The 14,284-nt window shown below is 40.3% G+C and overlaps 1 protein-coding gene across 2 annotated transcripts in view; it reads right to left on the bottom strand.

Moving 5' to 3' along the window:
- The window catches only part of PPP3CA (protein phosphatase 3 catalytic subunit alpha), a 112,412-nt gene extending 99,248 nt beyond the window's left edge, over positions 1–13,164 (bottom strand). For both annotated transcript variants that reach the window (XM_069855574.1, XM_069855575.1), the window contains exon 1: positions 12,966–13,164. In XM_069855574.1, the coding sequence (XP_069711675.1) occupies positions 12,966–13,074 (109 nt within the window). In that variant the 5' untranslated portion in view covers positions 13,075–13,164. The remainder of the gene's footprint in view (positions 1–12,965) is intronic.
- Between the last annotated feature and the right edge of the window lie 1,120 nt (positions 13,165–14,284).

Raw genomic sequence — 14,284 nt, 5'->3', positions numbered from 1 at the left:
CCAACGTAAGTTATCCTGTGATTTTAAGGAAAGGGCTAAATGTAGGAAGACCATAACAAAAGTAACATTATCTTAATTATCAAATTAAATCTTGTGCTTGGAAGAAAGTTTTAGTTTGGAGAATAAATCACTGATGCATGTGATGAAATAAGAGCAAAAGGACCTGCAAATGTAATAGGAGATAGATGTCTTTTGGCAGATTAATGCTGTGATTTTGTTTAAACTAGCTTAAGTGAGTAATTTAGCTTCAATAGCACAGCAAATAACTATTACTACAGAGTTATTACCTTTACCCATTCAATTAATGCTAGACCTTAAAAGCTCTTCTCAAAGAAAAAGGGTTTACATAAGAACTAGGAAAGATGACAGTCATATTCCTGATATTCTTATAGGTTTAAAAAAAAAACCAAAAAACAAACCAGTCTTTGAATTTTTAGAACACACAGAAACAGATTTAATCAACTAATGTAAAAACTTGGAATTCTTGCTTATATTGTTGAAATGCATTTGCTTCTGCCACAAAAATCTGCACCAAGCAAAGGTGACAGGTCATCATTTCATTGCCCTCTCAATCCAACACAAATCCTGTTTATTTCTTACTGCTTCCCCAAGTAAGATAACCAAAATAAACAAAATAAAAGGTTCACCTGTGTTAACTCTCTCCCACACTTGTGGGAAGATTGTGGCCTGTGCCTATAGCAACAGCTGGAGATTTCTGTGTTCTGGCCTTACCATAATGGTCATTCTTTCTCTCTTGTACAATAAAGTACATGTGGCCTTGATAGCAGGTATGCCAGGAAGCAGCCAGCATAGCAAAGGCAAACCACCAGATGGCATCTTCAACCAGGTATATTTTAAACAGTTCAGGCCTTCAGAAGATCTTGCATTTGACACATTATTCCTATTGTGAAGACTAAGGCCTCTAAAGTATAGAAAGCAGAGGAACTTTTGAACACCTAGATTGGCGCCAATGACCTGAAAGTCATTTTGTGTTGCTAAAATCATCAGTTTATTGAGATTACATTTGTTCCCTCAACAAGGATCCAAGGAGCTACAGAAGTATTCTGTAACATGCTTGGCCTCCTCTCCCCATACATCTCCTTAATGCTTCTTTAACTTTACAATAAAATCTAGGTGCAACACCATTGGATTTCCACAGAGGAACTACAGATTTACACAGGATTCAATTACATTCACTGCTGGCCCTCCATATTAAGAGGCAGTTTTGGCCATATATAATTGCTAAATGCACATAGAGGTTAAGTCTTTTTCCACTATAATGAGCAAGTTACCTCCAGCAGCAGACACCTTAATGAAAACAAACCAAAACAAACCCCTCAAACCCCAAATCACCTACAAATCATTAATAATAATGGCTTTATTGTACTTTGGAAACCAAACAAGTCTCACCTCAACCCTGGCTTACCATGCTAATCTCATTTCAAAAAACTTTGGTGAAATAGCTATCACCTGTCATATGCTGTAATACAATAATTAACTGCAGTTTAAAGTCACATATTTTCTCATTTGTTCAGAATGTAAAGATGAGTTTCTCCTCAAAGAAGTTTTACCCTGTCAACTGGAGTTTTTGAGATTGTTTGGGGAAAAAGTATAACCTAGTTTTAAGTATGTACGCTGATCTCACCAACAGCTCTTAGCTTGGTGTATCTGCACTGAATCTAGCTTTTCCCCTCTTAAGACTGATCAGAGGCAAAGGTAATCATAGAATCATAGAATAACCAGGTTGGAAGAGACCCATCGGATCATTGAGTCCAACCATTCCTATCAAACATTAAACCATGCCCCTTAGCACCTTGTCCACCTGTGCCTTAAACACCTCCAGGGAAGGTGACTTAACCACCTCCCTGGGCAGCCTGTTCCAGTGCCCAATGACCCTTTCTGTGAAGAATTTTTTCCTTATGTCCAGCCTGAACCTCCCCTGGTGGAGCTTGAGGCCATTCCCTCTTGTCCTGTCCCCTGTCACTTGGGAGAAGAGGCCAGCTCCCTCCTCTCTACAACCTCCTTTCAGGTAGTTGTAGAGAGCAATGAGGTCTCCCCTCAGCCTCCTCTTCTCCAGGCTAAACAACCCCAGCACCCTCTGCTGTTCCTCATAAGACTTGTTCTCCAGCCCCCTCACCAGCTTTGTTGCTCTTCTCTGGACTCGCTCCAGAGCCTCAACATCCTTCTTGTGGTGACGGGCCCAGAACTGAACACAGTATTCGAGGAGCAGTCTCACCAGTGCTGAGTAATGAAGTGGATGAAGCAACATTAGCTTTCATTTTCATTTATTGTTCTAGACAACTTTGACTATTGCCCATGACAGAAAGCAAGCCAGGCAGAAAGAAAATGGAAGTGTTCTTGCACTGTCACTTCATCAAAGGCTAAGACACAAGACTAATTTCTATGACCACCAGCTATACCCTCCCCAACACACGATGCCACCCTGCAGCTCGATCTATACATACAGATGGCACCAAACACAGAAGAGAACATGAATGAAAGATGAACTGAAATGTGTTCTGGGTTGTTTTCTTCAATTATTTTTTAAGGCCATAGATTTAAAATGGTACTTTAAAATGTTCTCCATTAATACAGATTAATAAAGAAAAAACATGACACAGTTCACCCCATGTTATCCACTTAATTATCCAGGAAAAAAAAATTTGGTCTCACTGGATAAAATCCTGCAGGTAACTCTCACAAGCAGTTGATTTTAATTTCTAATTCAACCTATTTTTGTGGTGCACTCCACTTGTAAAGGTAGAATTTCTTGCAGAGGTAGATTTGGAGGAAGAAGGGGGAGTAGGGGTGACCAGTGAACATTCAACATGGTAACTTGCAGAAGTAGCACCTGAAAACATTAAGGATGATACACCTAAGGAGCCAGAAGGATTCTCTGCTGCGTCTTCCCTTATGCTGAGTACCAAAAGACTAGTTTTGATTCTGAGCCACAGGCTTTTAATATAGAGCTTAATCCACTGCCATTACATCCTTGGGTTGCCTGCTTTAAAGATTATGATGTAGCTGGATGCAAAAAGAAAACTCACAAAAAGGAAAACTGACTTAAACCAAGTGATTCACAAGGTTCAATATGACTGCTGAGCTCAAGGGATTATTTATGCAATAAAGAAAGGGAATAACAAAACAGCATAGGACTTCGATTCCTCTGGAAAATTTAATTGTTGCCGAATCCTCCTCACATATAAAGAATATTTTCTCAGGAAGTAACAAGCAACCCAAGTGGTATCAATAAATGAATTTCAATTGGATTTAGATGCCCAAACATAAGAGAAGACAAAAGCTGAGGCCAACACAGTCATCTTTGAGGCAGCACCAAGGAACAATTTGAAACTTGCCATTTAATGATTTGATGCCCTAAAAGAGGCACATAGTGAAAAAAACATTATAGCTTGACACACAACTAGTACAAATAATGAACCTATTGCCACAATCCCCTGTGATACTTACCAAGACTTTCCAAAATCAACCGCACGTTGAAAACACATTCCTGTTCAGCACAATTAATCTTCACATCAAGTCTTGAGTGCTATCATGAAGCACATGCAAGAGAACCGGGTGATCAGGCCCAGTCAACATGGGTTCACAAAAGGCAGGTCTTGCCAGACTAACCTGATCGCCTTCTATGACAAAGTGACTCGGCTGCTGGATGAGGGAAAGGCTGTGGATGTGGTCTCCCTGGACTTCAGTAAAGCCTTTGACACAGTTTCTCACAGCATTCTGCTTGAGAAACTGTCAGCCTCTGGCCTGGACAGGCACACACTCTCCTGGGTGGAAAACTGGTTGGATGGCCGGGCCCAGAGAGTGGTGGGAAATGGTGTGAAATCCAGCTGGAGGCCAGTGACAAGTGGGGTTCCCCAGGGCTCAGTGCTGGGTCCAGCCCTGTTCAATGCCTTTATCAATGACCTGGATGAAGGCATCGAGTGCACCCTTAGCAAGTTTGCGGACGACACTAAGCTGGGTGGAAGTGTCGATCTGCTGGAGGGTAGGGAGGCTCTGCAAAGGGATCTGAACAGGCTGGACCGCTGGGCAGAGTCCAACGGCATGAGGTTTAACAAGGCCAAGTGCCGGGTCCTGCACTTGGGGCACAACAACCCTATGCAGTGCTACAGACTAGGAGAAGTCTGTCTAGAAAGCTGCCTGGAGGAGAGGGACCTGGGTGTGTTGGTTGACAGCCAACTGAACATGAGCCAGCAGTGTGCCCAGGTGGCCAAGAAGGCCAGTGGCATCTTGGCTTGTATCAGAAACGGTGTGACCAGCAGGTCCAGGGAGGTTATCCTCCCTCTGTACTCGGCACTGGTGAGACCGCACCTCAAATCCTGTGTTCAGTTCTGGGCCCCTCACCACAAGAAGGATGTTGAGGCTCTGGAGCGAGTCCAGAGAAGAGCAACAAAGCTGGTGAAAGGGCTGGAGAACAGGCCTTATGAGGAGCGGCTGAGAGAGCTGGGGTTGTTTAGCCTGGAGGAGGCTGAGGGGTGACCTCATTGCTCTCTACAACTACCTGAAAGGAGGTTGTGGAAAGGAGGGTGCTGGCCTCTTCTCCCAAGTGACAGGGGACAGGACAAGAGGGAATGGCCTCAAGCTCCGCCAGGGGAGGTTTAGGCTAGACGTTAGGAAAAAATTCTTTACAGAAAGGGTCATTGGGCACTGGAACAGGCTGCCCAGGGAGGTGGTTGAGTCACCTTCCCTGGAGGTGTTTAAGGCACGGGTGGACGAGGTGCTGAGGGATATGGTTTAGTGTTTGATAGGAACGGTTGGACTCGATGATCCGGCGGGTCTCTTCCAACCTGGTTATTCTGTGATTCTGTGATTCTGTGAAGTGTATTTATTTAAAAAGCATGGATTTTATGAAGTTTAAAGACAATTTAAAAATATGAGGTTTTTTAAACTAATTAAATGTTTTGAACTACAGTAGATAGGCAAAATCTTCACAGAGGATATTATATACAGTTGGAAAACAAATGTTTTACCTAAATAAACTGCAGAAAATCATATTGATAAAGTATGTCTCAGGTCTGGTAGTATTTTTTAGAATAATTAAAATGCTAAAGAAAAAGCATCTAAAGACAGAAAGAGGCAGAAGAAGAATCCACACCAGAATAACATCCTTCTATAAGCATTACTTCTAATGCTCTCTGAATTATGCTCTTCCTAAGAAATGACAGGTAATGTTTATAATATCCCTTAAGATCGAACCTGCTAGTTATCTCCTTTGCACTTCCTAGTGTTTCACAGCCAGGTTTTGGTGAAAGGCAAGACACACAAATGTAAAGCACAGATGAAGGCATCTGGTGTCAGCTCCAAAAGCACTACTGGAGTCTGAACAACAGGGGCACACATTTTTACAGTGATTCCAAAATGAGATGACCACAGTGATAAATCCAAGTGGCACTGATCAGCTGCCACAAACCACTGTTTGTCTCTGTCTTGCTATTAGTCCCACCACTCGCACTCCTCCAGGTCCTTTTCTTCCCTCACGTGTCTGTTTCTGCCTTGATTTCTACACTATGGCTGCTCTACAGCAGTTGCAGGTACAGTGTGATTAAGACAGAATCAATCCTCCTCCCAGCCCTACACACATATAAATCATGATCCTCTATTATTTCATACAAGCATATTAAGTGGGGAACACCGGTCTGTGCGTGACTGGTAGGTTTTTGTTTTGCTGATGGGAGAAGTCAAACATGCTGGAATTTCCCTCTGCCCCCTTCTAGGTCTTACTCATTTCAGTAGCTCCTCCATCCAAGACGGGGGAGGAAGGAACGTGGGTGGCTGACATTTCATCAGCGATCCCACTGCATTCCCACATCCTTTGCCAATATAAACTACAACCTAAGATTGAGTTAAATTAACCTGAGGCCAGAAGCAAAAGAAGAATAACCAGGCAAAGCTAAGAGAACACGAAAGGCAAGAACGAAGGATCTCTCTTTCTCCGTTGAGGATTACACAGTGCAAACAGGGTTACTTTAAGAAAGAATCCAAGTGTCAAAGACGCAGAACTACCCAGCTGTAACTCAAGTTTGCGCCACTGACTACACAATTGCAAAGTAAATAAAATACCTGATTTATGAACTTCAGAAAAATCTTTGAGAAGGTATAATAAGCCCCAGTGCTATAATGTACTATATATTCTTGAAACAGTCTGAGAATTAATGCTAACATACTATACCGTGCCATCAATACTTACATGATGAAGAAGCACCCATACGCTAAATAAAAGTTGGTAACAATAAAGTCTTAAAGACTTTAGGTAATTGCAAGCAGTTGATCTGGTATTTTTGCTGGTGGTTATTTTTTAATCGATACGATTTCTGTGCTGACTTGAAGCCTGATATATTTAATCATCTATTTCACAGCATCAAATTAAGCTCCATATCTGGAGGGCATCTCAGATCCTATGATTTCATTTTAGCTTATTTGAGTAAGATTTTTTCACTAAAGCAAGTTAACTATAGATGGATATTTATAAGAACAAGTGAGGTAGTTGTAAAGAATACAGTCTGTAGTATCTACTGTTTTGGCAATAAAGATAGATGTAAGCAGCTGCTACTAGAAAACATCAGCTCCGACAAAATATCAGATGCTAATGTCTGAAACAGCCCAATTAAGCTAAAAGATGCAAGCACTTTGTTCTACCAGGGATTCAGGCAGGCATATTTCAATCCATATCTGGAACTGACAGAAGCATTTAGATCTAAAACTTTGAATACACACAGCCTTACATCTTCACCTTCTTTCAGAAGCCCCAGTTTTTAAGTCGCAAGTGATTTGATTTATTATGACTTCTCAATAAAGCATGCCAAATCGCTGGAGTAGTGTCAGTTTTAATTAGCAATCCAATTAAAGGATCCAATGAAGTTCACTTTAGCTGTTCAACAGTATGCTTTTGTCATAAATTATTTTTAACAGGAGTTTAACATGTAGGTTCTTTGTATTTTAATAACATATTCAACAGCAATATGTAAAGGGAAATAATTGTTACAACAGCAAACTGCACTCACACATACATTAAGAGTTTTAAAAAATGACGGCAAATATTTCTTCATAAAGTCTAATTTGTTTAAGTCAGAGAACACATCTACCTTATGTAGGCATGTAAAAAGAGTTGGACTATCATTTGCTTTCAAAAAGGATGCAAGAGTAGATGGTGCTGTTGATACTTTCCCTTTGCACCTCTTAAACTGTTTCAACCTGTTCTATTGGAATGTCATATTATTTATGTAAACAAAACTGTGAATTGATCTTTAAGAAAGAAAAAAAGTTAAAATTTATTTCAAACTAACAGGTAACTTACTGCAACCAAAGTTAACTTTTCTATGATGAAGGAAAATTAACTGTGGGCAATTTATTCTGAGTATGATAATAATTTGCTGAAATTTGGCTGGTTCTCAGGTGTTAACTAAAGTTAACTTTAGTGAATGCATTATGGCAAAGAAGAGAAAAGAATAATTCTTCTGTTTAACATGTATCCTCAAAAGCTGCAGGCATCTAGACTTCAAACCAGCATTAAAGTTTTTAGACTTGGGAGTCTGAAGACATCAGTCACTCAGGTTGAAGTTTTACAATTCGATCGTGTAAATGCTTTTTTCATGACACATAAGTGAATATTTTAATTGAATCAGCGTCCAGGAATTTTAGAATCATAGAATCATAAAACAGCTAGGGTTGGAAGGGACCTTGAAGATCATCTAGTTCCAAACCCCCTGCCATGGGAAGGGACATGCCCCTAGATCAGGTTACCCAAGACCCCATCCAACCTGGCCTTGAACACCTCCAGGGATGGGGCAGCCACAACTTCCCTTGGCAACCCATTCCAGTGTCTCACCACTCTCATGGTGAAGAAATTCTTCCTAATGTCTAGTCTAAATCTGCCCCTTTCCAGTTTATACCCATTCCCCCTCGTCCTGTCACCACAAGCCTTTATGAAATAGACCCTCTCCAGCATTCTTGTAGGCCCCTTTCAGGTACTGGAAAGTCGCTATAAGATCTCCTCAGAGCCTTCTCTTCTCCAGGCTGAACAATCCCAACTCTCTCTGCCTGCCCTCATAGGGGAGGTGCTCCAGCCCTTGGATCATCTTTGTAGCCCTCCTCTGGACCCGTTCCAACAGCTCCATATTATCTTTACATTGAGGATTCCAGTTAAGTATGCAACTTAAGGAGGGATAAATCAAATCACAGAAAAGTTAAAGGGGGAAGGTCACCTAGCCCAACCTGCTCTGCTCAAAACAGGGCAAACTTCAAAATAAGGCCTAGCTGCAAAGCTGGACTTGGCTGTTGTTGACAGCTACTCTGCTGTTAAAATCAAATTCTGCACTATGACCTTTGGATTCTTGTATTTTAATCTGAACCCCTCTAATAGCCAGTAATTTTAGCAGGTGTTGGAAAATAATTGTTTTCCAAATATGCAGGTTTGGTTGCTTTTGAAAAGGACTGGTGAACCGAGGTTCATAAATGTCAATAAATCATACATCTAGTAATTAAAGTGAACACCACAAATGCCGGCAAAACCAGAACTCCATACCTAGGATGTGACAGAATTAAGGTTTCAAGTACAATCTCTCCTGGATATGTATTACGGTACAAATTCCTTAATTATATAGTAACTTACTCCTCTTTTCTATGTAGTGGACAGAATAAAGCGTACTCACACAGTGAGCAACTTCCAAGTTGTGTTGTCTTCACTTGCATGAAATATGCTTGGGTTACAAACTTTACTCTGAAGACAGCATGATCAGATGGCTCACGTAATTTCAACACCACTCAGTACAGCATTATCTCATCACTTCAAAAAACATGTGTGAAGTACTGTCTCCAAAACACAGGTGAACTAAAAGGTCTTCACAGACTGGGAGCCAAGCAAGGCAACAATGCCATCATAAGCTTTACCTCAATTTTTATTCTAGCTTAACGCATTCAAAACCCCAAAGAACTTATAATTTTATAGATAATTCTGTAACATATGGAAGCATACCCATATACTTATGCACAGAGAAAGTTACCCATGCACTGAAGTCAAAAGGGGACACACCTGGCAAGCAGTTAAAAGCGTTCAGTAGTTAAGAACAGCAGATTTAATATCTGGAAGCGAGGGCTCAGAGAAACAAGCAGGTAATTAGTCAGGCATCATGCAAAGAGTGGTGTACATCACTTGCCCAGAATCACTCTGTATAGTAATGAACCTATAATAAGGCTACATAAAGCTATCCAGGCAATTCAAAACCTGGCATTCCCAACTGATCTTTGGAGCATGACTTCAGCAAATATTACCATCAGGGAGGTTCAGAGAGACACTTCCTTAGCCTTTCAGAAAAAAAGACCAACCCAATTAAAAATGAGCCAGTTTCTCCATGTGTCATTATAATGTTATGAACACAAAACAGGACTGGAAATTCTAAGGCTGCCATAGAGACATCTTTCTTCTGAACACTGAATGGCTGTAGTCTAGAGGTGGATCAACCTCATTAAGCCCATAAGCTTAAGATGAAGACCCTAGGCCTCCAAAAGAAGAGCGTACACATGAAGTCAGGAACAATCCATCTGTGGAAGGTGGTAGCATCCCTGTCCTCTTGCCATCTGCCCACTTCCTGGTGGGTAAAGGCTGGCAGGCACATTCCCATGATTCTGCAGGCAACCAGAAAGCATCCTGGTAGCGCAGAGTGCCTGAATCATTCCTTTCTTCCACTAAGGAATTGGATGACTCCTCTACTCTTGTGCTAACCCCTCACTGCTGCCAGTCATGAGACAGATCTGTACTGGTAAGTGCTTCCACCACAGCTGTCACAGCAGCCAGGCCCATTCCACTATGTGTCCCTTCATCTCCCAGACCAGGTGCCCTGCCTGGCTAGTCCCAATACCCTGTTGCCTCTTGCTCATTTTCCTACTTTGCCTTTCTAGCCATCCCCTGTCAACCTCTGACTCAGTCTTTTGATCCTTTCCTTGTCTCTCAAGCTTTTCGTCTCTATCATATATTTTCGTCTTCAAATAAAGTGGCCAGTTCTCAATCACCTCCTCGTCTGTTGAGCAATCCCTGTCACCACTTTTCACTCCTACTTTCAGGCTTCCCCCCAATACACTCACTTTCTTCAAAACAATTCTCTCCATGCTTCCCAACTCACATTCACAAGTTAAGACAAAACTGCCTCAGCACTTTCCAGATGCAAAAAGAATCCTAACAGCAGAGGACTTGAAGTCTCTTCTCAGTTCAGATTCATACACTGCAAAGAGCAGCCCTGGGTAACAACTGCAGGAATAGTTCACCTTGGTTGTAAGCCAGAACTGTACCAAACTATGCATGCATGTATGTATGCAGTAAAAAAAAGAGAATTTGAGCGAAGGTTGCAAATCAATTCATCAGCAATACTTCAAAAGGCCAAACTTGAAAACAAATTGTATTAACTCAAAGCAACAGTCACAATGGCTGCATTCCAATTACCCACAACGTAGAGATTTCTACATAAACGCAAAATAATAGACTGTGCATTCCATATTAAGGTTCTTGGTATACCTCCCCCCCATTACACAAATAATTCTCTCCTTTGTATCCAGGTCTTCTGTGTAATGACTTTATTCCATGTAACTTGGCTTATAAACAGAACTCTGATATTTTTCCTGAGGACAATTATCTCATCCTTTAAAATAAACAAAAGAGAAATTTCAAACTGAACAAGGGCTGCACAAAGCTTTAAGAAAAAACTTTTCATGTTCTTTAACATTTATCAAGTATATCACACTGTAGTAATCCACAGTGCTCTTAGTTTGGCAGTTATGCTCTTCTATCTCTCTTCTTTTTGATGATCACCATCTCATTAACCAGATCCAGGGATACATTTTTAAAAGATTATTGTATCTCCCACAAAGGGTGCCATATTAATGACTGATGACTGTCACTCTTCAACAAGACTGCTTGTCATGTCTAAAATCTAAAACTTATTTTCTTTTCCACTCTTTCAGTGGTTTTGTTTGTTCTTCCATACATATCGAAAATGCTTTCCTCTATTCCATAGTTGTTTCTCAATTGCCTGTATGCCCACCACAGCATTGGTCAATTGATATTCTTTTTATTCAGTCATCTGCTGTCAATACTACTCATACAAAGAAAACTGTCAGGCCCACACCATGCCTCACAAGCTTTCCTAAACTCATCATGTTTTGTTTTTTTTTTCCTTCTTTTGATGATTACTTTCATAATTCTAGCTTTCATGTTTGTTCATATGGAACATCAGCACTTCTCACCTACCCTGCCAATGAAAATTAGGAGCCCAGCTATTCTACACTAGCATGAAAGAGAGTAGCTACCAGCCACCCTGAAGAATGCTGCAGTATCACGATCACTGTATGAGAATAATTTCAAAAGCGGGAACAAAGCAAAATGTATGCTCAGCCAAAAAAAGAATCAAAACCTTAAATTTGATATATCAGTGTTATACAACAAGGTAACCTCCAGGAAATTAATCTCCAAAATAAAATCCAGAACAACTCCCACACCTTCAAAAGCATTTAAGAATGAAGTTTTAAAGAAAAAAAATAATTAAAATTTAAATTTTAGAAATAATTAAAAAAAAATAGAGAGAGAGAGAGAGAAAACATCTCTCAATGGATTAAAAAAAAATCACACAAAAAAAAGAAAGACAGAATTTATGCATGTCTACCACTCAGTTATGGGCAATGGTAGTGCACCTCTATGACTTCTTCCATTTATCCTGAAGAGTCAAAGAAAACATCTGTAGAACTTTACTCTCAGTCTACTCAGGAGATCCTTTTATTCATCCCATTTCCTTTATTCATCCATGAACTGCAACACATCTTTTCCATCAGAATTGTATAGCAGCATGACGCGTTTATTATTACGTAACAGATGATAGGCATCCCCAGGTCAAGCTACAATCCCCTATTTGAATGTAATTTTTAAAATTACAAGCTTTAATAACTTGTGCATCATTCTAGTACAGACACTATGCTCTTCAGTTTCAGAAAATGCTTCCTGAAAATGAATGTTCTGCTGCTTCTATGGAGTTTTTGCTGAATGCTACCAGTACTGATAATAATGACCGGTAATCCTCCTTCTGCAGCAGATGAACTTATTTCATTTCTACTTTTGCTGTGGCTTTCCAGAAACAAGAGCGACAAAGGATCTACCTTCTTAAACCAAGTTTTATAGTATGGTTTCATAGTTCAAGCTGGCTGGAATTAGTTATCTGTTGCCCCACAGCTAACTTTTTATGTCACACATCAATTTCTTGCAAAAAATGCATTCATATTCAATAACAACAAAACGGGGGAGGAGCCACATTACAGCAAGCAAAGGCATTCATATGTTCAGAATGCAGTTGGAGGCAGGAGACAATTAGAGAAGGAAATCTGAAGTATAAGGCATTTCCTGAGGATTAATGAGTGGCTGGTAGTGCTTGACAGTCAAGGGCAGGATGGGTTCTGCAACCAGCACAATTCATTAATCCCCTAGGCAACACAAACTGGGATTCTACTATTTTTTTTCTTATTGCTGCACTCTTTATTTTCCTTAGCCTTTAATTAAAATTTCCATTTACTCTGACACCATTGTTCCTTCAGAGCCCATCTCTGCCTGTAAGTCTGAACAGCGCTACTACAGTAAATGACAGCTATAAAATTATGGAATTAATACCTGGTGCAAAAGGCCAGATAACTTTTCAAGTTTAAGAAAGTTCTAACCACCTCCTAAAGGCTATAAGTGTTCTCTGCCTTCGAAACAGAAAACGCTCAGCAGATGTGATTCTTTCCTCTAATTCACAAGCTGCTTGATGGCCTCCACTATCCTAGTAGTAGCAGACAAAGAAATAATCAAGTACTGGAGAGAAAAAATGATTTTCAAGCTGTCTTTCAGGTCCTTAGGAAGTCACATACACTCATGCATTACTTAACGTGTCCTAAACCAGCAACCATCTCCTCCATCACCATAATTCCATACTAACCTGTGACTGGTGCATCGATGTCCAGCAAATTTTTCTCCTGGCGGAGAATTGAAGCTCCCTCTGTTATTATTCTCAAAGCAACGCTCTCTTCCAGTCTCCCTTCTTTCATAAGGTGTGCCTTTAAGATATCCACACGGGGTTTTCCATCGTTATCAAATACTTCCTTAGCTGTGAGACGATGACTTGGTGGAAATGGGACAGCTGGATGAAAAAAAAACAAACACAAAAATAGCGGGTCATTTTTTACAGTAAAGACACTATTGCTGATAATGACACATTTTAGAAGACATCTCTGCTGCAAAACAGTGTTAGCGTGACTGCCTCTTACAGTTTGTAGTTTAAATTCAGCATATTTAAAGATATCAAAGCACAGGTATTCTGTAAGCTACATTATTCATGCATGCCAGAAAAACTAATTCGTGCTTATAAAAAAATTGAGAGGAAGATTTAGGCCATATTTGCAGGTAGATCCACTCAAGCAAACCCACCAGAAAACATGGGAACATCAGGGAAAGGAAGGAATGCAGCTTAAAATGCTCTAGTAGCACTACAGAATATTGATATAATACTCCTTTCCATCAACTGCTATCAGACTTAAACATGGGGCAAAAATGGGAAGAGGTGACAGTTTATGACATCCCTGGCACCACCGGGATTCTCCTGGAGCAATGACACCTATAGCCAAAAATGAAGTTAAAATACAACCCTCAGCTCTGGAAAGCCCTGCCAGAGATCTGTGACGATTTTCGCAATCAACAAACACTCCTAGACTGTTTTAAATTAGTTTATACTTTGAATAGTAATTCTATGGTAAGATATAGGCTGTTGAAGACCAAAACCTCATATTGCTTTTCATAGCTACTGCAGTTAAGCCTGACTTTCACAAAACCAAGGAGGTTCTATGCTTTGTGAATCTTTCAGATATATCCACAGCAATTCTCAATTCTTCAAAACCAAGACAGCTATACATGAGCTATGAACAACACAAAAAAGAAGAATCACTGTGAGAAAAAGGAAGGTGAAGGAGAACTCCGCAGTTCTGACACAACACATTCCAAAACACCAGAAGGCCAGCTAATGATATTGCATTTCCTGCATCAAGGAAAGAAGAGAGGGAAGAGTGATTTGCCTCCAATTTGTTTGGCTGGAAGAAACATATACTGTAACTTGCTTTTGTTTGCAAGACAACTGCCTCTGCTCTTCCCCAAAGGTACCATGTTATAAAAACCCATGCAGAATACTATTGCCTTGAGGTCACCACCATATATACGTGTATGCTGAAAGGAGATTTTCACATTCATAAAGACAGAGCAAAACTG

This window comes from Phaenicophaeus curvirostris, chromosome 4, assembly GCF_032191515.1.
Source record: "Phaenicophaeus curvirostris isolate KB17595 chromosome 4, BPBGC_Pcur_1.0, whole genome shotgun sequence".
In the NCBI taxonomy this organism is placed as follows: domain Eukaryota; kingdom Metazoa; phylum Chordata; class Aves; order Cuculiformes; family Cuculidae; genus Phaenicophaeus; species Phaenicophaeus curvirostris.
Note: the sequence above shows the minus strand (reverse complement) of the source record. Positions and strands in the feature narration are given on the sequence as shown.